This window comes from Lonchura striata, chromosome 1 (assembly GCF_050655825.1).
Source record: "Lonchura striata isolate lonStrDom1 chromosome 1, ASM5065582v1, whole genome shotgun sequence".
In the NCBI taxonomy this organism is placed as follows: domain Eukaryota; kingdom Metazoa; phylum Chordata; class Aves; order Passeriformes; family Estrildidae; genus Lonchura; species Lonchura striata.
Genome location: NC_140703.1, coordinates 32533457 through 32560125, shown reverse-complemented (window position 1 = coordinate 32560125; position 26669 = coordinate 32533457). Strand labels below are relative to the sequence as shown.

At 39.3% G+C, this 26669-nt stretch overlaps 1 protein-coding gene across 8 annotated transcripts in view; it reads left to right on the top strand.

Moving 5' to 3' along the window:
* Positions 1–26669, top strand: part of TSPAN9 (tetraspanin 9) — a 168867-nt gene that overhangs the window by 21890 nt on the left and 120308 nt on the right. For 2 of the 8 annotated variants that reach the window (XM_021549172.3, XM_085573408.1), the window contains one exon: positions 19261–19409. The exons of 5 other annotated variants lie outside the window; for them this stretch is intronic. In XM_021549172.3, the coding sequence (XP_021404847.1) occupies positions 19325–19409 (85 nt within the window). In that variant the 5' untranslated portion in view covers positions 19261–19324. Of the gene's footprint in view, positions 1–19260; positions 19410–22016; positions 22242–26669 lie in introns of those variants that run through there. One more of the 8 variants, XM_085573398.1, reaches the window with a different exon arrangement.

Genomic DNA, 26669 nt, shown 5'->3' with positions numbered 1-26669 from the left:
TTGAATGTTTCCACAGATGGGGCACCTATCACTTCTCTGGGCAACCTGTGCCAGTGTTTTATCACCGCCATTGTAAAAAAAAAAAATTATCTAATCTTAGTTGGTTCTCCTTCAGTTTGAAACCTGCCCTCTTTGTCCTATCTGTGCATGCCCTTTTAAGATGTCTCTCTCCAGCTTTCAGACCCCCTTTAGATATTGGAATGTGCTATAAGGTCACCCTGGAGCCTTCTCCAGGCAGAACAACCCCAGCTTTCAGCATGTCTTCATCAGAGAGGAGCTCCAGCCCTATGATCATCTTCATGTGCCTCCTCTGGCCTCACACCAACAGTTCCACAGCCTTGATCAACACTTTCTTTTACTGGAGGCTCAGAACTGGGTTTAGTACAGTGTTGAGTAAAAGAAAACAATCACTTCTGTTATCTACTGTGTATTGTCTTGTGGATACAGTACAGTAAGCTTTTAGCCCTCATTGCAATTCTGAGTCCCATTTAGCCTGGTCTCCACTGGTACCCACAAATCCTTTTCAGCAGAGATCCTTTCCTGGAAGCCTCTTCCTCTGGCCTGTCTGTGTTCCTCAAAATGGTAGCTCTGCCCTGGAGCTTATTGTCTGCATCCCCTAGTTTGCTGTTATCTGCAAGCCTGATGAGAGTGGACTGTGTCACCTTCTCCAGGTCACTGATAAAGGTGTTAAACAGGACAAGCCTCCAGACCCATGCAATACTCACCTCGTTGCTGGGCCCCAGCATAGATTATGACACTTCAACCACTGTTCTTTGAGCCCAACCTTCCAAGCAGTTGTTTACCTGTGTAGTTGCCCACCAATCCAGACTGTCAAAAGGCTTGCTGAGGTAAATCACATCCACTGCTCTGCCATGTCCACAAAGCCAGTTGGTCAGGCATTATTTGTCACGGGCTGACCGGTGTTGACTGATCCCATTCATCCTCAGCAGGTGCATATGCACAGGAATGTGTTCCAAGAATACCTGGTTCATACTCCAGTTCATGCTGACCCTCTGGAAAACAGCTCTGTCTGGCTGATGCCAAGCTGGCCATGAGCCAGCAGTGCACGCAACTTAAAACTTGCCTTATCTATTAGAACATTTCTATCTGTCTTTCATTTCTTCTATCAGTACCTAATATTTTTAGGAGCTTCACTTTTTTGTTATATGAACTTTGTTTTGTTATTGGTGCTTGAGATTTCATTGAATTTGCTGATAACGAACCCTCCAGAGAAGATTTTCCTCTGAGCTTTCCTTTTTCTGCATGCTAATTAGACTCAAGTTGAAATTTATATGTGGAGCCGGAGGAGGAAAAGGAGGATTTTTCAGCCATGCTTATATATAAACAGTTCATTTTAAGTAGAGTAAATTACAAAACCCAGTATTTCTAGAATTTTAATTTGCTTATCTTACAACTTGGGTTATGGAAATGGATCATTGATTCTTTTCTCTTTTAAAGTTTTAATAATTTAGTTTTTTAGCATCAAGCAGAGCTTTTCCTTAAGCTAAAATATAGGGCTGAAGCTGAGTAAAAGATCCCCAATAATGTAGTTAGTTGCTGTGGGGCAGAATTGCATATTACAGGAAAGGTTTGAATAACTTAATTTTAAAGACAAAATTGGCTCAGAGGTATTTTAAAATTTACTTTTTAATTTTTAGTTTTACAGTGGTTAAAAATAAACCATAATGATTAATTTCTTAACTCAAGCATCTTTTCAGCCTTGCTCTTGGCTTACCCGTGCATTCATTTTAACACTAGAGGGCAGCTGAAACACTTCAGTTCTTTCAGAAAACCAGCTTTAGGAGAGCAGCTTGCATTCTTCCCGAAGAAAGGAGTTTTTTTGCAATTAATTTGTTTTAATTCTTTCAGGGTTTTTTTTTTTTTTTTAACTTTAAAATCGAGCTTTTAACTTTCTAGATTTCTTTGTGCCTCCGTAGATGTATCATGCAGTTAAAACTTACCAGCAGTTGAAGAGGGAGAATAGTTTCACATTTGAGTAGCTGTGAAGACCTACTGCTTGTGCTTCCTGTCTGATGGGTATTTTGAACCACCTTGCTTCAGAAACAGAGGGATGCCAGAGATGGGAAAGTGTTAAAGATATCTTCTCTTAAATTTTCTCAAGAAAGTAGAAGTTTGTCTTACAGGACTTACAATTTATTTCATAGTTTTTGTTGGTATGTAATTTTAAATTAGTTTCCAACATACTTGAGTTAATCTCTTCTTATTCTCTGCTTTGCTTTAAATCCATCTCTTTTTTTTTTTTTTTTATAGTAGAGCTTCAAAATGGCAACTTCTTTCCCTCCAGATGTTATTCTGGATGTTATTCTCTCAGCAATCAGGAAATGATCCAATATTAAGACTTTAGAAAAGAAAGGTCAAACCAATTAAAAATTACAGTTTTCACAGCTCATGTGAAAATTGCCTGAGAAGTTTTTTGACTTAAACCTGAAATTGGAAACATTTTATTAAAAAAGTAGGGTGAAATACATGGTGAAACATGTAAGATATTTTAAGGGTGTATTGCCAGAGATCGGATGTTCCTCTGTTCTGGCTCTAAAGTAAGAATATATTCTGTCTTGTGATTTGGTTGTTTTTGTACCTTTTTGGGTTTAATTTCCTCTCTTCCTGTTTTGAATCTTCCTGCTTACTGCAAGTGTTGAACAACATTTTTCAGCAGCTGAGCAATCAAATGTTTATTTGCACTAAAACTTTGAATGGTGTCTTGAACAGTAATAAAATAGTATCATTAAGCTTTTAAGAAAGAACTCTGTCTCTTAAGAGTTTAATCTCTTTCACTTAGGAGTGTTAGAGATTAAAGATGACTTTTCTGACTTGGGATCAGATATTTTTTTTCCATATTTACAGATGATGTGATCTGAGAACTAGCCTGTGCCTCTCTTAAGGAAATTTTGCACCTTTGCAACTTTGCAGTGACTGTAAGGACACAGTGTTTTCTCTTTCAAGCTAAGCTTCTGGAACTGTGTAGTTACAAGGAAATCTTGTCTGTTTTTGTCAAAAGCTTTTCTTTAGCTTCAGAGATGGAGAGAAGAATTAAAATACTAAAGCAGTAGGCTCAAGCAATAAGATTTTTTTAAAAAGGTATAATTTATTATTTTGAAGGAAAAACAAAAAGATTGATTTCAGACAATGGACTGTGTGGTTTGGCTTGTGATGCTGACTGGTGCCAAACTATGGGTTGCACTTCTCCAAGGCTTGAGGAGAAAAAGGCCAGAGCAGGGAACAGAACAGCTTTATCCCTTTTTGTTGTGGTATCCTGAAAGTGCTGCAGGTTTTGTGATTTTGCTTGGTTTCTGCCATGATTTCTTTCTTATGTTGCAGAGTGTATCTGTTATCTCTGACACTTCTTTGGCAATTTTGGACATAACATAAACATTCTCATCAGCCTGTACTGACTGATAGGGCAGATTTTGAAAATGATTGATGTTTGCTTAGATTTTTCATACAGAGTTCTGTAAAGTGCAGGGCTGCTTGACTTTTGGACAGTGCCAGACAATTGCTGTAGTAAAAGCTGGATTTCTATAGAAGGGATTAAAACAAATTCAGTAATAAAACATTTTTCTTTCTGTTATTGGTTCTGGATCACAAGAAGGAGCCAAACTGTAGCATTTTTATTTTGTCCCTAGCTGCCAGTCCTGGAAGTTGAGAGATTATAAGTAAGCTTCACTTATGAAAAAAAAAAAAAAACAAACTGAAGAGAAGGTGCCAAGGGCCAAATTTTCTCCCTGTGAGGCTTAATTGTGGGGTTGTGTGTGGTTATGCCCCAGTCTGTCACAGTGCAATCTCATTGTTTGGAGATGTAGAGAAATTAAACCAACTGTAAATTGTTTTGATGATTTACAATCAAAGGTAAATGTCTGCTTCCTCTCTCTGAACTGCATTGCCTTCACAGGGCAAAAAGGGCTGATACACCTTCATTGGCTATTTTTATCATTATATTTAATAGATGGAATTGTGGCTGCATGTTAGGGAATAGACCTGGTGGAAAGATGCTGCTCTTCTGATGACATTTTTGAGCAGATTCGATTTGAGCTTGACTGCTTAATAGGCCATTCTTCTTTGGATTTGGCTCTCATAAAAGAAATTGCTTTGTAGTAAGCGCTCTATATTTTAATATTAAGGTTTCATATTTAAAGGTCCTAGTAGATAACTAAGCTTTGCTTTGGTATATTCCCCTTTCTGCTTTCCTATTTTAGATATGAGTGGTTGGAAGACTAGCCTTTTTCAGTGGCTTGCTTCATTTTATACCTGGTTATGCAATGTCCTGGCAGCAGTTACTTTATGCTCTTGGGAGAAAATTTCTTACAGAAGTTTAGATTTTGCTTGTCCATTACAGCTTCCTCTAGTGTGTGAGAATTTAAAGGAAACAGTCTTTTTACAAAAATATGAACCTGTAATGTTTTTGACATAAAATTATGCTACCATTCATTGCCATTTACCTCTCCTGCACCATCAGCTTTCATTTTGATTTTGTGTGAGCTGTGCTCACAGTGAGCCCACTGCAGACAGAGTAAAGCAAATCAAGGTGGTGAAAAAATCATGGGGTAGGACATAACTCTTGTTTTCTTCCACCTGAAATCTCTTCTCTGTGAAGTGTGAGGAAGATGGGTTATCTTCTTGTTCTCCACTGCAATCTGTCTGGGTGGGATGAGGACAGTGGGGTGATTTTTCCTCTTTTATGTAATGTGGTGTTGCTGTGTATGAGGAAGTCACAGGAGGAAAATAGAAGAGCTTTCCTGCATAATCCCACTGCCTTTGAAAGATCAGTTGAGAAGTACTCTTCCAGTGGAAGAGCTGCAACAGCCAGTAGGTACTGCTTGTTTTCCTGTGCTTCTTTCAGTGTGAAATTAATGGGACTGCTCTCTGCAACAGCATCACTTCATTGGTTTGGCTGGTGGTCTAAATAGCTTAAATTCTCCTTGTAAATTAGTTAAATCTGTGAGGCACTAATGTAATGGTCTCTTCCTCCCTGAGGGTGGAAAACTCCTGAGAACTAACATGGAAGCATTAGCAATAACAAAAGCCTCTTCTGTCTTGCTCCAGTTTCTCTTCAGTTTGCTGATGAAGAAGCATCTGGTACAGCCTTTATAGGCCATAAGTCCTGATGCATTGCCAAGTGGCATAATATTATGTTTCATTTTTATAGAGGATTTTGCAGGGCAGAGGGAATAGTGCACAAGAACTTTATTTGTTGCATGATAAGGTCATTCTTTAAGAATGAAGCAAAACTACAAATGCTTTATTTTTGATCAGCTTTGACATGTGATTAGTTACAGCTTCTCACAACCAATGCTGTCATAGCAGTTTGTATTCTGGGTCATAAACAGTGATTGTAAACTGTATTAAAAAAAAACCCAACAACAACAAAAAAATCCTAAGAAGGAATGTGTTTGCAAGATTTATTTCTGACATGAGTCATACAGTTCATGAACTTCTCACAGTTGAGCTCATCATAAGGGAAATCTTTAGTAGAAATGCTGGTATCTAAGTCACTCAGATACTACCTGCTTCTCAGTGAAATTGGGTGCTGTGGATCAGCACATCTGCACTATGCAGCTGTGTTCCTAAAGTAATTCTATAGCTTCTTCCTTCTGTTTGAAGCTAAACCTGCTTTAAATGTATTTATTCAGTTGCTTAAGTTCTGACTCACATATCTTCTTACTTGTAGAAGGTACCTTAGACTTCAAGAAATATCTGGGACGGTTTTTAATTCAGTTTTTCTAATAATGGAAGTTGTTTTCAGTGGTTCCTAAAAAGATGGTACTAGAAGCTTTGAGTGTAGAAACATTTGAAGGTTTATCAAGCGGTAGGTTATTGCATTTTGGCAATGCACATAAATTGTATGGTTTTAGAGGAACAGGACAGGATTGGTAGTGGCATGTCTTTGGTTTTTTCTGGATTTATAAATTATATTTTACATTGAAAGAGGCCACAATGTTCTTATATATAAACCAAGAGATGCATATGTGACAGGGATGGGCAGTGTGTGATTTATGTCCTATTGATTCCTTTAAGGATTTTGTGAATTTCTAGTGACTGCATTGGTTCAAAATGGATTTGAACTTTCTTAACTCGAAATAACTAGAGCAAAATTGGCAAGACTTTGCAAAGCACATCTCCAAGAAAAAGGAACTACAAATGATAACTGTCAGAGAGAAACTACTAAGCGAAATCCTGTGCTCTCAATTATTTCAGTGGTCAAGTGAGATGTCCAGAATATCTGCGCAGTAAAGGGGTTTGTTAAAAAAGTTTTGCTTGAGGGACATTTTTTATTTTTTAGGGTTTTGGGTTTTTTTTTTTTTTTTGATTGGTTGGTTGATTTTGTTATTAACAGCAATGTGTTTACTGAAAGCCTGTAAGACCATCTTTTATGCTATAGTACCTTTATCTACAAATGAAGTGCAGATAAAAGGACTGTTTATAATTCAGTCACCCCTTATCTCCAACCCCTCCTTTTGCTGGAGTTTGGGAAAGGTTGGGATGAATAAGAAAGCATGCCAAAATAATTTGAACTGTGCTGAACTCTCGGTGGCCATGGACAAACCAAATCTAGAACCTGTCTTTGAGATGCCCCTCTTGGGTAGTTTAGTTTATCTCCAAAACCAAGTTGCTACAACAGCAGTTGTCAGCAGGGCTCAGTTTCTTGGATAATTCTCTCTCATGTTGTTTTGCTGTAATTATTAAAATCAGAACCTTGAATTTTAAACTTACAAGTACAGACCATTGAAACATGAGCCCAATCTGCTGAAGTGGCACCGTGTCCCCTCATGAGAGAGCCTCAGCATTCTGTGCCAGCTGCAGGGCCTGTGCAGCATCACTCCATGTAGGTTGCAGCAGTCCAGGTTTGAGGCGACAAGTTCACGCATCACTGTAGCAAGATGTAACTGGGGCCAGCAATGACAGGCAGTGCAGTGCAATGAGATGAAAATGAAAAATAGTTCTGTTCACTGTGGCCTCTAGCTGACACGTGGTCTTGACAAATTCGTAGTTTGCTTTTGCTTAAGTACCCAATATATTGTTCTAATAGCATTCGTACAGAACTGGTTGATCTGAAAATTACTCTGGAGCCAACAGCTTATAAGGAGTTCTAGCTAATGGTGTGGCAAGAATCTAAAATGGGAATAGTACAACTTTATACTGTATTAATTATAATTGGACAGGGATGTAAGATTTCAGGAGCCTTGGAAGAAACTTACAAGACAAAATTAAAAAAGAAACAGAATAGAATAGAGTATTTCAGTTGGAAGGGACCTAAAACTATGACCTAGCCCAACTGTCTAACAGCTTGAGGGCTGACCAAAAGTTGAAGCATGTTAATAAGGGCATTTCCCAAATGCTTCTTAGACAGGGATGGGTCATTCATTACTTACCCAGGAAGTCTGGGGGTTCCAGCGTCTGACCACCCTCTCAGTGAAGATGTGCTTCCCATTGTCAAGTCTGAGCCTTCCTTTGTGCAGCTTTTTTTCCCTCCTCTGGATGCATTCTTCCTCCTTCCCATCTCACCTTAGATTGTGGTGCCCAGAGCTGCTGCTGGCACTCCGGGTGAGGCCGCCCCAGCGCTGAGCACAGGATGATCCCCCTGTGCCCGGCTGGGCTCTGTGTTTGATGCCCCCAGGACACGGCTCCTGCCCTCTGGGCTGCCCGGGCACACCCTGCTGACCCTCACTGAGCTGCTGCCCCAGCACCCCCAGGGCCCTCCCTGTCTGCAGACACTCCTGGCACAGTTTGTGCCTGTGCCTGCAGTTACTTCATCCCAGCTGCAGGATCTGGCACTTGTTCCTGTTAAATTTCATGCCAGGGATGATTGCCCAATGCTTTATGCAGATTCTTCTTCAAGGCCTCTTGTCCCTCCAGAGAATCAACAGCACCTCCTGGTTTAGCATCAACAGCATCAACTTGCTGACGGTGCATTTACCTCCTGCATCCAGATCACTGATAATCACATTGCACAGAACTGTCCCTAGAATTGAGCCCTGCAAAACACAACTGGTGACCAGTCACCAGCCAGATGTAACCCCCTTGATTCACGACACCCCTTGGAGCCCTGCTCTTCAGCCAGTTCTTCACCCAGCACAGTCTGAAGCTGCTCAGGTTGCAGTTGGGACGACTTGTCCAGGAGGATGCTGTGAGGAATGGTATCCAAAGACTTACTAAAATCCTGAAAAACCTAACACACCGAAGATTGGATCAACACCCTACATTGTTCATGTAGAAGCTATTGAAACTAAACTGTGCTGAGATCTAGACAAAGTTTCTCACAAGCTGTACATATTTTTTTTCCTTTGTGTGCAGATCATAGATTCTCTGAGCCTCTCAGCCGTGTGGCCAATGGATAGGCAGGGAAAATAAATGAGAGTGTAAAAAAAAAAAAAAAAAGAAAGGACACAAAATAAAAAGTTAGCTTTTTGTAGGTGCAGTTAGCTTTTAAAGCATAACAGACACTGCTTTGTGTGGGTTTTCCCCCTCCCTTTCTGTAAAATTGACCACCTACTAAAAAATTAAGATGTGGGACATACCAGATTGATGAGCATTTAATCAAATCAGTATAATCTTGTATTAGTCTGTATGTCTGAGGCTATCAAAAGGAAATCAAAACAGCTTAATTTCCACAATTTAAAAATGTCTGGTTTTTAAATTTATTTCAACCAGAAATTAGGCTGAATGAATGATTGACTCAACAATCAGTAAATACTTAAGTATTCATACTGTCTTCAGGGTCATGGATAACTCAGCCATAGCTAGGAAAACTCACAGGATTTGTCAAATTTTATGTCTGGTCCTGGCTTGTTCTTCTCTTGTTTAATTTTTTTAGTCCCATTCATTTATCCCTGCAGCTTTCAGTGACTGCTGCCTTTCTGTAAACATCCATAGGTCAGAGGCATTCAATTTGGCTTAAGCAGCATTCTCATGGGCAGTTTGCCAGGGACTCATAGGCTTCACCTAAATTGCACATTGCTGGGAATTATCTCACTCTCAGCTGCTCTTATCTTTTGTTTGTTTCTTCCTTAGACCTCCTTCTGGCTTTTTACTGGGTCAAGACAAGTAGCAGTAATTGGTGGTATCTATAATTCCAATAGTTTGAAGCTTCATAGCATATTTGGAGGCAGGTACAGAACAGAGATACTGGAGCTAATAGAAGAAATTTCCACCCAGTTCCCACATTTTTTATAGTCCCTACTGAGAGAAAATGTAGAGCATCCCCAGCTTCAGCCGTAATTGTTAACAGTCTGATTTTAGCTCATTAAGAAATCCAGTGCAGCTTCCAGCCACAGTAATTCTGATGCCCTGGGTCATACAGTCTCATCAGTGTGTTCTCTGAACATCCTATGAGGATGCATGTAATTGAGATATAGGTTGGAAGGGTTGGTCAGGAAATAGGTTTTGTCTGGATAACAGTTCAGATTCACTTTATATTACTTATCATCTAGAGAATAGATTTTCTCACATAAAACATGTCTTTGCTTGGAAGATAAAAATAGTTTTTTAATACTCTCTGCTACTTATTTTTTAAAGCATAAGTCATCCCTCCCTGATGGGATGGAACAACTTAAAATTAGTGTTTCTTTTTGTTTCTGTGGTGAGATCACTGGGGGTTATTTTCTGTTGAAGTTTGAGCTCACAGAGAGGGCTTTGAAACAATAATGTCTTGATTCTGAAGCACTTGAAAAAACATATCTGAACCTATGCAGGACTGCATGAGCTGAGCTTTGAGGAGAAATTATGGTATTTCAGTGCAGTCATGAAGACTGACAGTATAAAAATTCCTCAAATCCCTAATAGTTACTCTATATTCACAGATACATTTATTGAAAACGAAACTTCTGTCTTAACAAAAAGGCACGTTCTTGGCAGCAGGATGATTTTGACTTTTGATGAGAAAGAGACTGATTATCTAAGTAGGTTTTTACAATTTATTTTTTTTTGTGCCTGAATATCAAGAGTAAAAAGCATGCAGAAGAACAGCTGATTCAGTGTAGACACTTTCCCCTCTGCTTTCCAATGGTCTCTACATTATTCACCTTGAGTGGATGTAAACTGGACCTGAAGCTTACCTTGCTTGATCCCTCTTCTTTCCTCTTCCTGACTGCTGGGAATCTTTTTCTTAAACTGTGTACATATGCAGAGCTGTGGCACCCTGATTTATATAGATTTAAATCCTTTACCACCCAAAATCAGAAGGAGAGAGTCCAGAAGCCTTGTGCTTCAAATCAGATAGGTAACTCATTGAGAATTCTTGTACTCAGCTAGGCAACAATTGCTTGAGAATAATTATAGAGAGAAGGTAATCTTCAAGGTAAAGTGCAACAGCTTCGTGGAAGTCTTGAGTTTCAGGATGAAATAGCAGCTTAAGGAGAATTCTGTTACTTGTTTTCCTGTATTAGAGATTTAAGATGGACATGTTCCCTGTTTTAAAGTCCTGCATTTAGTGACTGTGGCTAATGTGCTCCTCAGGGCCAGCAGTAACACAGATATCTGCGTGAGAAATGTTAAACCTGCAGCCATTGTGTTTTGTGAGCTGCCCACATGATAAGAAGATGCCTGCCTTTACTACTCATATTTGATCGATGTCTTGATGTTTCCTGGAGCAAGCCCATAAATTGATTTGTGTCCTTTTATTTCCTACCTATTGATCTATCAGGACCCTTTCTAATTGCATCATCATGCAGTATGGAAGAAAAGGGTTTATTTGTCAATAGTTAGGGTTATAGTAGCTTGTCCAAGATAGGAAGGCTGTGAAAGCTTGCAGGCTTTTAGGTGTAACAGAAGAGGGAAGGAAGTGCTCAGCAGATAAAAGCACCTCTGAGTCACAAAATACAAGCTTGGTTGGTTCTGAGAGCAAACACAAGAACCAGGACCAGTTTGTGGGAAGAAGAGACCTCAGGAAAAGTTAATTTAAGTAACCAGCATGTAACGTAGGAGTTGTTGCTTTACTTCTGCCAACATAGTATTAATGGCAATTAGTGTTATTAATATAAAACAACTAAAGTTGTCCCATGAACAACCAGGTGGATTTGAAGGTGGACCAGTGAGCTGCAGCTGATGCTTCTAAATTCCATCAGACATATGGGAAAAGCAGAATGCCTGGGGGACGTGTTTAACCCATTTAACAGGGACATGAAAAGTCCTCACTTCTGCTGGAAAGGTTCAATTGTTGCCCACTGGCCCTGCTGGTGGCCAGCTGTCATACCACATGCTGGTTTATTTTGCCAGTGGTTTTATTTAGAGTGGCTCTGCACTGACTGAATGTCAGCTCTTTTAAAATTGAAAGCCATTAACCAAGCTTCTAAATACTGGCATATCTAGATAGGGAAAAGGAGAGGTTGAGTGTTAGCAAGATTTTCTGTGGATGGCTCAGATCTTGTTACAGATGTTACATGTCACTAATAGTAGCTTCCTTAGATTTTCTTCACAATTACATTGCAGTCTCGGTATTCTTTACCATTTGCTTTCTTGAATGTTCAAAGTTCACGTTTTTAAAGTTCACAGCGTAGATAAAGTAACTTTAAAGCAGATAGGTAATACTCAAGGTTATGTAGATGATAAAAGAAGATGGGGGATTCTAATGGTTCAACTGTATAAGGCAGCCTGGGGGAAAATTCAAAGTTGGAACATCTCAGGAGAGATGAGATTGTAAAAAGGAATTTCTTTGTGGTAGAAAAACTTGATATTTCCACAGGTGAACATGAAAAACAGGAGGCTTGTGCAGACTGTCAAACAAGTAATTTGTTGGAATGTCAGTAAGCTACTTCAGTGTAACTGTGTCAACCAAGTGAATTACATTTCAGGAGCTGCTTTGCAAACAGCAAGCTCAGGAACTGGAGCCATTCAGTATCACGGAAAACAAATTGGAGCTGTAAGAATTGGGGAGAGAAAAGCATAATGTTGTAAGTGCACTGTGGATATGCAGTAATAGCCATACAGGAGCTCAGTGTTGCAGCTTATTTATTATACTGTAAGCCTTTTTATTTGTAGAGTATTTATTTTATTTATTTGTATCAGTAAGTTTCCTGTTAAAACTGTAGTTCAAATCAGTTCTTTAAGTCGAAAGATATACAGTGCCAAGTTGAATTTTGCTGATATGATGATAGAGTATGAATTTACAATCTGTGCCAATTTAAGTGTGGGGTTGAGGCAGACAGCATGTCTGCATTGGCAAAACTGAGGTGTAGATAAATGACCCCAAGTCTTCATTGGCCTACTGATGGCAGTAATGCCTAAGTAGTGCTTTGTGGTCAGTGTGCTCTGCCCATGCACTCACTAGTGCTCATCAGAGCTCTAGCCTTGCTTTTAGCTTCTTGGATTTCTTTCTGTGAGCATTGTTGAAGGCCATTGCAGGCAAAAGCTGTGGCTTGGAAACTGTTGGAACATGTGAGGCTGGATCAGTGCTGCAGAGTACAGCTCTAGGTGGAGATCCTTGAGGCAATAATAGAGGCTGTTCTGCTTCAGACTACGTGATGTGGCTTGATGCAGTCAGTTGCCCTGATGTGTGTCAGCTACAGTCCAGCATTCCAATCCTGCCAAAATGCAAAGCTTCAGATGTCCTTACACCCTTCTGAGAGTTTCAGCATTAAGAAAACAAACCAAAAAAGAGTTAAATTGTTGACACTAAGGTCTTCAAGATATACATATCATAAATTAATTTTCTTTTGTATTGTAACCATCACTGAACTCAAGCTCAGTTGAGATGAAATAACTTAAGGAGTAGCTGAAGAAATGGAAAAAGTCTTTAGTTAGAATAGTCTCCAGCATTCAGCAGGGGAAACTGTTGAGCTTTTGATTGAAACTGTAGTGTTTCTCTTCCTTGTGTAAATCCTGCCTCTGGCCAAAGAGAGAATTTCCACAGTGTGTGGCTTTTTGCCAACATGCAGTGTACATGGACATTGCTGTTTTCATCAGCTCAGAACTTAGCAGTATTTGTCCACAACAAAGATGCTGCATCAGCTTCTTGCTCACTACAGCTGAGCAGGGAACTGCCAAAACATTATTGCAAATAAAAACCAAAAGGCTGGTGCAAATATGGTGGTCAAACAGCTAAGAATAAAAAAAAGACCACTTAAACCTTTCTTTCCTCTTCACACCCCATTTTCTTATTTCTTTTCTCACTTCTTCCTGTAGACTACCTGAACTTTAATTCATAGCTGCAGCAAGAAGCTTTGCTGGTGTGTAGAGCTGAAATGTGTCATAAAGAAAGGTGTTTATTACCATTCCCTGCCTAGATGTGGGATCACAAAGCATTAGTGGCCCCGAGTGACCTGATGTAGGTATCTGTGAAGTCCCTGTTGCAATAGAGAAGCCAAAAATCTCCTGCAGCCAACATGCCATGGTTTTTGACTTGATCTGTGAAACCACAAACCTCCATTTGAAGGTGTATTTTCTGATTTAAAAATTATTTGACATTCACCCTGCTACTCTTGTCTTCCTGGAGTTTTTTGTAGTCTTGTTTTTAATAACCTGGGTTATTGCAGCTTCTCACAAGACTTTTACTATCACGTAAGTGCTAAACACCTCCTTGCTTTGAAAGATGAGGCAGCAAGGAATTATAGTTTGGGGTGTTTCTTTATAGTGAACACGCTGCACTACATTTATGTGCCTGCTATGGAATGTCATCACATATTCCATAACTCAGTGTCACTTGCATCAGAGAGCTACAAGTGCAGGCTGGGTTGTGTTTTATCTGTTGGCTGCATCTCTGAAAGACTACAGACTAATGCTCCATCTCCATTTGAGGTAGGAGGGCAGTGGGAGCAAGATGAAGTGTCACAGCAGTTCTCATGCTTAATCCAGTTCCCAGAAATGACAAAAGGAAATATGCCATCTGATACATTTCATGCACAGTGGTCCCAACCACCAAGGCCTGGCTGCTTGCCAGTGAGGACCTGAGCAGGGCACATTTTCAGAATGTGCTCGGGGTGGTCATGAATGTCAAGTTTCTGATGCCTCTCTGAAATGAGATGTAATAACAGCTGTGCATTCCTATCCTGCTGCAGAACAGGAGTGGGATTCATATTCTGATTCATATTCATTTGCTAGAGGGAGCTTCTGATTGCCTTCCACATGGGGGTCAACTGAGTCTTGCTTGGATGTCTTGAGAAGTGTCTGTTACATCAGGAAAATTCAGGAGCTGGGAGAGAGGAAAGAGGGAGAGAAATAGTCAGCAGTCTTCAAAGAGCATTTTACTGGGAGGTGCTGGCTGTCTAAGGCAGCAGTTAATAGAAAAGGTTATATCCAGGGATGGGGAGATCTGCTCCTAGCTCTTGGATGATACAGTAGTTATGTCAGCCACTGCTTCAGTATTTCCATCTGCTGGATGGGATGCGGTTGTGAGACATATTCAGCTTGACAAAATGAAGTTCCTCTCATGCAGCCAGTTACTAAGGATTGTATTTTTCTATTATAACTTTGTGTAGCCTGTATGCAGACAAAGGGTGTTGGCATGAAAAAAGGAGTAAAAGATAGTAGCATCAACATTTTGTGCTTCTGTTTCACATAATAAATCATCACCACTGCTTGTTTAAAAGCTTTTGAACAAGTTTTTGTCTCTACAAGTAAGATGGTGTAATTCTTGTGGGAATTACTCTATATCTCCCACCTTTAAAATGTGTAACAACCTGCTGATTCAGAAATGAGTGTGACCCTTGGCATGGTGTTCCTTCATGGCTCTATCCTTTCCCTTCCTCAGGTCCTCAGTCTAATTACTGTCAGTGCAACAGCTGCTGCCTCTGTCCAGCTGAAATCTGTGTCTGTTCATTCCAGTGAGTTTCCTTCTTGTTTCCAGGCTCAGCTGAGAGGTACCCTCCGCCTGTGCCTCCTGCTTTTGTCTCCTCCTAACTAATGACATAAAGCATTTTGGTATACAATTTGCATTAATAAGATGAAAACAAAAATTGCCCCGAAAAAACACGAGCAAGCACTGAAAAAAACTGTGTTGTGTGAGACAGTGGCTCCTTTGGAGCCTTGTTTTGATAACCTTAGATTGGGAAAAATGTCCTACTGTGCATCTTCATGTCTCACTGAACTCTTTCTTTAGTGAGTTAAGATCAGCTCCCTTTCCCGCCAGCTCATTGTTTGATCAGGAGCGTGCAAGTGCCCAAGATGTTGGGCAACACAAAGAGATGTTGTGTCTGTTCATGTAGCATAAGTATATATATATAGGACAGGGCAGCATAGTCTGAAAATGTAATTAAAGGTAATAAAAAAAGAAAAGGAGTGGTGGTGAAAAACATGCATGCATTATTCTAATCCTGCTCCCTTCAGAACAAAGAACAAATGTGACTGCTGCTACTGTAGTTGCAGCGTGTTCTTCTTAGCCTATCTGCATGCATGAGAAGAATCAATTCAATAGAAAGTAAATGTAAAATCACAAAATAATTACCAGTTATGTGTTTAAGCATGGTCTTCTCTAAGCTTGCTTTTTTTGCTTCTTCTTTGTCTGCTTCACAGCTTATGTAAAAAGTAGAATGTGAAAATAAGGGATGGAGGAAAAAATCCAAGTCAGTCTCTTTTTCTATTTTTTGCTTTTAAGCTATGTGAAAAATGCCTTCAGAGGATTTTTAAAATATATATATATATGTTGTTTACTTAGATTATTTGTTCCTCTGTGCTAGAAATTTAGATGCACCAGCAGTATGGTGGAAGATGACAGATTGGTGTTTGTATGAAGTGAGGCAAAGAGAGGAAATAAGGGGATAAAGGGTAAAACTTTATCCTTTCACTCTGCCACTCATACTTTTTGATTTTAAAGCTAATTTGCCTTTGTTTTATTTCCCATTAAAGCTCACTCTTTCAAGCTTATTTTTCACAGCCAGAATCAGAATCTCCACTCCCTTCCCACCCCTCTTAAGTTTACTAGTACAAACTAGAATTAAAAAAAAATAAAACATCTACAGCCAAGCTGAAGTTGCCAACACTGAGTATGTGTACTGGTGCATCTGCAGAATTGAGGTAATTTCTCTGATGCTACCCAGTACTGAATACTTGATTGTATGGAAGTAGCCTTGGAGTTAACTCCTCTGTCTTCTTACCCATTGCTACTCTCCTATCAGAAGATGGTTTCCTCTGTTCATGCTTAAATAGGTTGTCAAACTGACATAGTAGGAACATGCTGGAATTTGTAGGTGACATGAGCATTTAAATTGTCTCCTTGCCAAGGTGAGAGCTGGTTTTTTGTTTTCGTTTTCCTGAGGCAGAAAAAGAGAAAATTGCCCTTTGCCTGGGATTTCTCAATGACCTGAACATTCAAGTCCCCAGGGCTGCAGCCCCCACTCCTGTTTCTGGTAGAGACCCTGTCACTCCCAGACAAGCACAGACAACCCCCCACTCCTGCATCCCCTGCACTGTGGATCCTCCAGCTGTTAGCCTTGGATGTAGAGTCCATCCACTAACAGATCTTCCAGGTGAATTCTGGATTTGAGTCTGTCCAAAAGGGGGCCAAGGCCACCCTGATGTCGCTAGCATCCAATTCTACCAGTTGCCTGGCTCCCAGAGATACATGCATAGCTGTCTGCCAAGCCACCTAGCTTAGCTACTTTTTTAGCAAGCAAGTAGCCCCTGGCTTAATAGTTCCTAGCAATTGCACACCCACTGCAGTTGCTGACAGCGCACATACGTGGACTTTAAGACCTGTAGTCCCACTCCAAAATCATCACCATCTACAGAAAGGTGAATAAGTAGCCTCACTGACCTTTGGATACCAATCATTCCCCCTCAGAATGGAGTTTTTTCCCCCTCATTTATCTTCTTTTAATGACTCTTATTCAAGAATTTTTAACTCTCTGCAGATTTTGACAGTGGTAGATGCTTGGCTTTCTTTGCTTTTATTTTTCTGTTTAGGTGTTTTCTGTAGTGTTTATAATCAGCGAGTTTGTGTGCTTATATAAAGAATATTCATGATGTGATGAACAATGAGCTCACAGGGTTGATGATAACGATTCTGATTAGTTTATTTATGACCTACTACTTCTTTTGCTGTAACTGGTAAAATATGAGAGGGATAAAAAGGATGAAAAAAAAAATATGAGAGGGATAAAAACTCCAAAAATGCCTCTCTCTTAGGCTGTTTTTACCCAGCTGTTAGTTTGACTCTAGTCCTTTAGTTTCCCCCATCTCTGCTTTCTTTCTTCTTTCCCCCCTCCACCCTTCAATGTGCTGCAGCTGTTAGAATTTCATCATTGTCTCCAAATACCCTGTTTCCCATTAGCAGCACAGCCCCTTCTGTGCTAAGGGGAATGTAATTTGTGTGCTTTGCATGTGTATTATTGTTAGATGGTCTGCAGCCAAAGCAGTACTTACACCTTTGATTGCATCAAGGGTCAATTCCTCAGTAAGAGGCACACATAAGATGCATAAATATTGAAGGATGAGGTTTGCAGACTTGCTGGCAGAAAGTGGTTAAGCCTTTTTGTTCTCATGCTTTGCTTTTCAGATGCTTTTGCACTGTAGTTAACCTTATCAGCATTTGATTTAACACTGGATACCAAAGTATTCATTCCTTTTGGCAGTTTTAGTGCCATGTCACTCACTGACTGTCACAGTTGTATCATATATTAGATGGCTTAGCTAAAAAACTATTTCAGGTATGAAACCACTGCTCGTTCTAATATACTTTATCTATATATCTGTTGGGGGATGGGGATTTCAGCTGATTTTTAGGTTTGTGTGCATTTTGAATCAATGGCTTTTGTGAATTTCTTTCTGCTCATTGTCTTCATTTCTGCCTGATACCCATTTTGCATTTACTCTGGCTTTGCAAAAAAACTCTGATAGTGCCCTTGCTCTTTCCTTACAGTCCTCCATGATTAAGAGTCTCTGATGGATTCCTGCTGGGCATGGCAGGGCATTTTAATTTGGATGTGAGGGTCAGCTCGGAGTTCTAAGTTACTCATAGCATGGTTCTATCTTGCTTCCACAAAATGGCCTAAAATAGATGTTAATTACAGTTTTCTTTGCTACCCTCTGGTTCTCTTTAATAGAGATCTTAACTCTCCTCAGGCTACAATGCCCGTAGATTTAACTTACTGGACCACTGTGAGGAGAAATTTCTTCCAGGGAACAGAATAGGCCTTCAAGTCTGAACTGGTTTGTTCTTCATACATAGTCCTCATGTGTGTATCTATGTGCCAAAATAAACCATGTGACCTTGGATGTATAGGATGAAATCATGGGAGGGACATCTGTGTTCACTGAAGCAAAGCTTCTATTTGCACAGCTGAGCACTGAAAGCACCATGCCATCATGTATTGCCTCATTTCTGCATTGGATGCATATTGTGAATTCTGTTGTGCAAATGCAACCTTATTTTGTGCGGTCTAATACAGTTTAAAGCAAAGTACTTCTGACTGGACTTGTCATCTTCTATTCTTCCCTTTCAAAAAATGTCAAGGGCATTTGCACAACACTTTGGCAATTCTAGATATTTTTCTTTTTTTTCTGTCGTGTTTGTTTCATTAAATCCTTTGTAAAGAGATGCAATTCCTTTTGCAGTGTCAGTTCTCTGTATGATGCATGAGCTTAGGACACTCTATAGTCTGCCTGCCCCCAGCATATCCTGGTGCATGGGGTTATTCCTCTTCAGGTACAAGAGTTTGAATTTCCTTTTGTCAGTTTTCATGAGGTTCCTGTGAGTTCATATCTCCAGCCTGTTAAGGTCCCTGTGAATGGTGGCATAACCATCTGGTTTATCAGCCAAACTTCTTGGTTTGGTATCATCTGCAAATTTGTCAAGGGGAGACAGTGACAGTGGCAAATGCAGCTTCATAAAATTCTCATTTATTTTGGTAGCTCAGAGTGAAAGCAGGATCTTGCCAAGTGGCCTAGAGAGAAAAAGTGTATGCTGATGCAGTTTAACTCCATGGTGTAAAGCTTAAAAAAGTTTTCTTCCACCTCAGGTCTCTTGGATTTCTCTGCTGATGAGGGCTGTATGTGACCTTTCTATATTTTAATTATTCAGGAAGGATATCCTATGCTAGAGAGTGCCTGCTAATATAGAGTCTGAAATAAATGCTTCAAATGACTGCTTTTGATGCATTCTTTACATCCTGTAAGTTAAGGAGGTCCTAGTTGAAAATCCTGATGAGCCTCTAGGAAGCCTTGAGGGGCTGCAGGTGTTATCTCCCAGTACATAAGTAATGCTCAAGCACATTTTGAGTTAAAGGAAATGTGATTTATTTATTTTTTTTTTTTTTGTAAATAAATATAGATTCATGACTATCTTGGATGGACCTTTCTGTTTCTTACTTTTACTAGTCAGGAGGGACCTGCTCTCTTCAGCAGTCTGCGACTTGTTGGCCACGTGGCTTTGATATGCTCCATGCAGGACAGAATGCCCAGCTCTCCTCCACCTGGTGTTGAATGCTGCTGGTTGAAAATCGCATCTGCTATGGCTAATGCTCACAGTAAGCAGTCCTGAAAGTGCATTTTTACCTTGTGTTTATTGACCTAGACGTTCTGGGGAGATCGCTTTAAATAACGTGTTTAAACTCTGCAAGCCCTGGTCTGAAAACAGGTGTTGAAAACTGATTGCCAACTTGCTTTGGGGATATGGACTTAATTGGTTCATTCTGCTAACAATGTTTTTATTAGACTTATCTCTTACAAGTCTCATCAAGTCCTCTTTGCTTTGTCATGCCAAATAAATATTCCCTAATAATCCCCAAATCTCTTCCTTCATCTTCATTATTTATTTGCTTGTTTAATAAATATTTTTTTTCTCCCAGAAGCCTAAACTGACTTACACGTGGGCTGCTCCTTGGCTGAACCACATAGCAGTGGCTGTATGGTGTGATGTATTTGTCAGTGTTCTCTGGAAAACTGCTGGTACTCCAGAAAATCAGGGTTACATAGTGATGTTCCTGAAGCACGTAGAGGTGCCGTGGAAGAATAATGATGAAACATGTCTTACCTTTCTCTGCTATTCTAAAGTAACAGGGAAGCAGTTAGTTCTGGGCTTCCTGTGTTGTACTGAACTTCCCTTCTTCCATAATCAAAAGTTCTCAACGAATTAAGAAAATGCATGAATCACATTAAGAAAAACCCCAAAGATCTTCTTGGGTATTTACAGGATTATGGGCTGGATCTCGTGTAGAACCCCACACTGCAAGTGCCTTCCTACTCCTACTTGAGAGTAAGACATTAGCAACTAAAAACTGATTTCATTTAAACTGTTACCTAAGCATTCTGTGTAATTGCCTCATAAACAATCTAAATAAACATTTTGAATGATGTTTTAAAATTCAGTTGATCTAATTTATTTTCCACAAGTGTATCTTTAGAATAGAATAAATTATTTTAGTTGGAAATTTATTTCAGATAAACTTCTGCTCTGTCAGTGTCCTAATGGAGGAATTGCACACATGATCTGCAGCACTTTTCCCAAGGAAAGAAAAGGAAGGAAATGCAGATTTGTAGATTTTGTCCATGTCACTCACTCACAAATAGGTCCCTGCAGAATAATAAAGAGCTTCAGTGTCATTGACTTTTGTTTTTTTTTTAGCTTAATAGTCACAGGCTTCACATAGTATAAGGTCCCTCTAGCTGGGTACCATTTTAGGAGAGCTCTATATTGTATTACATGTTTCTAGCTGCTGGTTCAAATTTCTAAAGTAGGATTTTTCTGATTACAAGCTAAAGTTTGAATTTCCAGCCCCACTGAATCCCCCTCCAAATCTGCTGACTCCACCAGGCAGACTGATGTTTTAGTGGATTTGTTAATGTTCAAGCTACATTCTTACCATTCTTTTCTCACAGGAAAATATCTGTAAATAACTGTCTAAAATTTCTTACTCTGCTGAGTTTCCTGTCACTCTCAGAAACTTTAGTGCCTTCTTTATTTTGAGTGTTAGTATATCTGCAAGAATAAGCAACTGAGGGTATGATGATGGATCAGTGCCATTTGGGTGAAGAAGCATATGTTGAAATGTGCTTTTCCTACCTTGTTTTAAAGGTGCATAGTATCACTTTATACTTGCATGTATTAAGGGAGATTTTTATTTCTAGGTTTTAATCTCAAAGTAGGATTATTGTAACACTAGTTTCTTCCTTTGTTTCCTGCATGAGTCATTGGTTCTATTAAGGTTTAGTGATTGAATCTCACCCAAAAGCCTTCCCTCTCCCCCCAGTTCTAAAGTTTTCAACCTCAAAAGCCAGTATCAAAAATTAAATCAAGAACAGAGTTTCCAGTTTAATTAGGAAAAAAATTGCAAAGCAGTTACCGAGTATAAAATCTAGTAACCTTGAAATTGAATATAAAGTTTTCTTCCCCTTCAAGACAATTGCACAAATTTATTTAATCTCATTTCTAGTCTTATGTCTCATCCCCAAAACCACTCTTTGTAGTTTCTTTTGACTCAAAATAGATGCACTAATGAACTCTTATCAATAGAGCTATGTTTAGGCCAACATTTTTGAACTTTTGCACTTACAAAATAAAGATTTGAATATATTTCCTTTTTTTTTTTTTATATTAAAACATTTTGTAACAAGACTGTGGATAATCGACAGTTTTACAAATTAACCCAAAGTGTGAATTTCAGAACTTGAAAGCAGTCAAATTTCAGAAGTTAGTATTCTCTGTTTGGACCACTGCCAATCCTTTTTGCACTTGGGAGGTGAGGTTTCTATGATTTTCTGAAGCGTTCTTTTAACACTTTCTCTCAAAAAGCCCCAAATCATCTATTTGTTATCCAGTTTCGAGAACTCAATAGAACATCTGAGAAGTGCTAGGTAGTTCACATGCATCAGGGTCATTATTTTGAATACCTGTTGTTTTTTTTGTGACTTTTCAATCCTTCTAAGGACTGCTGTGGGAGTCAGTCAGCAAACTGGTGAGGATCTTCTACGGTTTAAACAGGGTTGAACAATGCCTTGGTTTGAGAGAGTTCTGTTGCTCCAGGTTTTAGCTGCAATGTGGCAGGGCTGTGGCTTTTGTCAGGAGTATGGTTGGAGCAGGAGTGTAGGAAGCTGTGCATTATTTGAGTGTAGGAAGCTGTGCATTATCTGTGCTTGGAGCATGTGAGGAATTTCCTCTTTGCCCACAGCTGGGTGCCTGAGCTGGGTGAAAGCTTTTCCCCATTCCTCAGCTCTTATGAGTGGAACTTTCTGCACTGAAAGGGTGGGGTACCGGTAGCTGATGAAAGCCCCGAGCATGGAAAGCCATGATCTCCCTACAGACACCACCCTGGGAATTTCGGGATCTTTAGGATGTTTGCTCTCAGTAGACAAGCCTGAAGGTTAGTCAGCTCGATGTGGAGGGGAATGTGTTGTAATTGTACAATTGTACACTCTCCTGTAGCAGGTAGGCAATTATATGCAAGAATGACACAGTAATAAAAACTGCAAGCACGAACTATTTTAAGGTAAGATCTTTTTGCTCTAGTTGGCTGGCAGTTTGGACTTAATTGGAACTTATTTTATTATTCTGATAATTTATATTGAATTTAAAGGCATTGTGCTGGCTGATAGGAGTATATTAAATGTAGCAAATCTTCTGCTGGGTAGTCTATAATACAAGGTATTTTCAAGAGCTGGCAGGCTTTGCACAGGCCAAATTATCATGCAAAACATCTGAGAGCATATGATTTATGCCAAAGGTGCTGTAAGATTGCATAAATTTAAGACTTTTATTCTCAACTATTGCATTCATACACTAAAATAATTACAGGGTGCTGACGATGCAGCACCATTTAAGAGAATGAATGACTTAATTTTACTTAAGTCTATTGTTAAAGATAAAACTATGCTACTGTATTAAAAAAAAAGGAGAAAATCCTGCACAAGATGATGAAGTGCTGTCAAGTCATAGATCATAACACTGCATATGGGAGTAGCTCTCTGTGGAGAAATTGTATTAGTTTTACATCCTTTATTTCAAAGTGTTCTTACATGATCAAACTGTTAAAATCCAACAACTGTTAAAATTTGGTGAGACCTCTGTTGCTGTTAACCTTTCATATTGATTGTATAAGAGCAGGGCCAGCAGTTGGATCTGAACTGACTCACTGCTAAACCTGCTATAATTATTTATAATAATTGTCTATGAGTGGGGGTGGGGATGTCATTATTTCTGGCACAAAGATACTCAGAAGTAGAAAATAACTAGGTCTTGTGCATACACACAGTACCACAGTGGTACCACCTGATGGTTGGCACTTGAGTGTGAGCACCTACAGCATCAAGCTGAACCCAAGACTATCTGCTTGACCATGTCCTATTTGGAAACCAGGTTCCTGTGTGTGTGGGGGCATTGTTTGTGCTGTAGGAATCCAGACTATCTTCTGGTTGACTAGTAGGAGATAAGCTAGGTGGAAGAGCTCTTCTGGTCGGAGAGCTTGTCTGTCCACTGAGACATGGGGTTTGTGAGGCCTGCAGGGAAGGAAAGAATTTGACAGGCTGTTGGCACAGAAGCAGTCACTTCTCTTGTCCTCACCCTTACAAACAGGTTGGCTTTTCCAGCAAAGCACTTGGCTTTCCTTATGTGACAGACCAGATGAAAAATACGAGTAAACTATGAAAAATACTTAAAAAAAAATTTAAAATTCCCCACCGAGTTACATCTGCTGTTCAGAACAGGCTGAAAAGGTAACTGAACCAAAGAGCTTGGACAGGCAGTGATAGGACAAAGAAATGATGCTGAGAGATGGCCCATGTCAAGCCCAAATGTGTCAAACTGAGAAATAGCAGCCATTGCTCAGCAGTTCTTCCCTGTGCAGTGCTGTGTCTTGTTAGGTCCCAATCCTCATTAGTTACCTATTAGTAGCCTACAGCTGTGTGGCACTTTGATATGAGGCTGAGTTTAGTGTCCCAAGTGGAAGCAATGGAGCTGGAGAAGAGAAAGTGTAGGGAAGGATGGAAGGTACAAATGTTTTGTTGTGCCATTTCTTGACCCCCTGTATGACTTCCTTACATAAGGACCCTGAGAGCAAATTCAGTGCTAACAAGACAAGTCAGAAGTGGTTGCCCCTTCAGCTGCTTCTCACTCACCATCAACACTGAAATGGGAAATGAGAAAAATTGCACTGGGAGAGGAATTATAGACAAATAGCTGATGCTATTTGATAGCAGTTCTTTTCAGGTCAGCATGACACTGACAATCCAAGTCCCAGTTGTGCTAAAAATTTCTGATAAGAGCTCAGACATTTAATATTTGAGGTCACCTTCCTAGTTAAAATTGTGATAGGTGTATCTTAACAATTTTCTTTTTTTTGCTTCACATCAATCCTCTGGTTTTATTTATCATATTTCCAATTCTAAGCATGCTATAGTTTCTTGTTTTTTAATTTTATTTATTTATTTACATAAACCTAAAGTATTTATCTGTAGCAGTATTTATCTGCCAGAACAGAGTGGTGTTTATAAACTGATGCGCTAATGCTCTGTTTTCCCAGCCTTCTAGAAAATTGCTGGTCAGCAATACCTATCGTGAAATATATGGTCTTCAGGTAGTATAAGTGAGGTGTGTGGACTTACAGGCTTTTGTGGAACTGTGCTGGATTTTCTAAGATAAATTTAATTCCAAATCTGATAAAACAAGTAAAAGAACTGCAAAAGGCTTGACAGTTGCAAGAGTTACCTATAGTAGAGTGACCTCTAAAGAATGAAGAATGAGCAGCTTCACTTTTTTTTTCTCTCATTTGTGCTGCTTAAAGAAAGCTTGGAAGATTATGTCTATGTTTTTACCACTTATAACAATAAAAAACTCAGATCTGGCTAAACATCAAAAGATATTTTCAGTAATTGGAGAGTAGTGGTATCACAGCTTTCAGAGTAATTTTGAAATAAATTATTACTTGAAGATCCTTTTTTTTTAAATGTAATTCAAGTACTTTCTGAATTAATTGAGAATTTTTAAGGATGGAAGAACCACATATCTACAGCAAAATTGCTATTTTCAGGATACAGTGAAAAGCAAACTTGACCATTCTGCTATATTAAGCACATCCAAAAGTCCAAAACCTGTTGAGAAAAATGCCTTTTTTTTTTTTTTTTTGTAATGTGGTTTTAAATTCCCAACTTTATGATAAGTTAAATAACATGGAACTTATCCGGATTAATCTTTTCCCCCCATCATTAATTTAGTTGTTATTCTCTGGGGAAAAATAGGTTTGGTGTTAGCTCTGGTGTTAGTTTTGGCTGGGAAAGTGGAAATGGGAAAATGGTTTTACTGCTTCTCATCATATAATGAATGGTCCACTGATTAAGAATTTCAATTTCCATGTGTTTTGCATTATGTTAAAACCTCAAAAACTACTTATTAGCTGGTGTAATATTTAATTTAGGATTATGTAAAATCGGACATGGTTTCAAATCTGGAAATGAGTTAAAACTGTAAAAATTTGTTATATGGTTATATAAGGCTACATTAATTATGCTGGAGGCTTAAAGAATAATGTTTCTGAAAACATGCTTTGCATTTAAAATTAGCATTAGGGCAAAGAATCTATTATATATCGAAATTTGTTTGTTAGTCACTGTGTTGGAGTATAAAAATGGTACTTATCACTGTGTTTCAAGTTTTGGGTTATTTTTAGTTAGGAAGAACCAAGGTATTTTTTCTTCTTTTTTTTTTTTTATTTTTATTTTTATTTGTTAGTCTACAATTTCATATGAGGTTGTGTTGGGGTTTAGCCCCAACCATCAACTAAGTCCCATGCAGCAGCTTCCTCCCTGTGAGATGAATGGTGGTGGAGAGAATGGGAAATGTAAAAGACAGAAAACTCATGGGCTGAGATAAAGACTCTTTAATAGGGAAAGCAAAATCTGAGCACTCAAGCAAAGCAAAACAAGGAATCATTCACCACTTCCCATGGGCAGGCAGGTCTTGAGGTCTGGGAGATTACTTGCATCAGTTGGGGTGAGCTGTCCTGGCTGTGTCCCCTCCCAACTTCTTGTGCTCCCACAGCCTCCTTGCTGGTGGGGTGGGGTGAGGAGCAGAAAGAGCCTTAATGCTGTGCAAACACTGCTTAGCAATTAAAAAAAAAAAAAACAACAAAAACTCTCTGTTATCAGCACTGTTTCCAGCACAAATCCCATACCAGCCCCACACCAGCTACTGTGAAGAAAACTAACTGTACCCCAGCCAAAACCAGCACAGGTGGTGATGAAACAGAACTAGTTGTTTAAGCTGCAGTGAGAGCAGTAGCTTCTCAGAAAATACTGCTGCTGTCAAAGGTGAGATCACCCAGTTCTAGTCTACACTTTATTTAATAGCAAACGTGGAATACTTGAATATATCTGTCTAATTAAAAATATTTTAATAGCATGGCAGTTTTTAGATCTTAGAAGTTGTCATAACTTGGAATTTTTAGTAATTTTGTTTGAGGTGAAAATATACCTTGAACTTGCTGATATATCTGGTTGTCTGATTTACTTAAAGCATTGAGAGACAAAGCAGTCATTGTTCATAACCAGCATGGGTTCACATGGGGAAAGTCCTGCTTAACCAACTTAACTTCCTTTTATGACACGATCACTCACCTAGTTGGCCAAAGGAAGTTTTTATTTTTTGTAAATTTATCAAAGCTTTAGATACTGTCTCTCACAGTCTCTTTCTGCATAAACTGTTCATCACACATCTAGACAAGTTCACAGGACATGGAGTAAGCAAAGGGCTGTCAGGTGGGGCTCAGGGGGTTATAGTAAATGGGGTTACATCAGCCTGG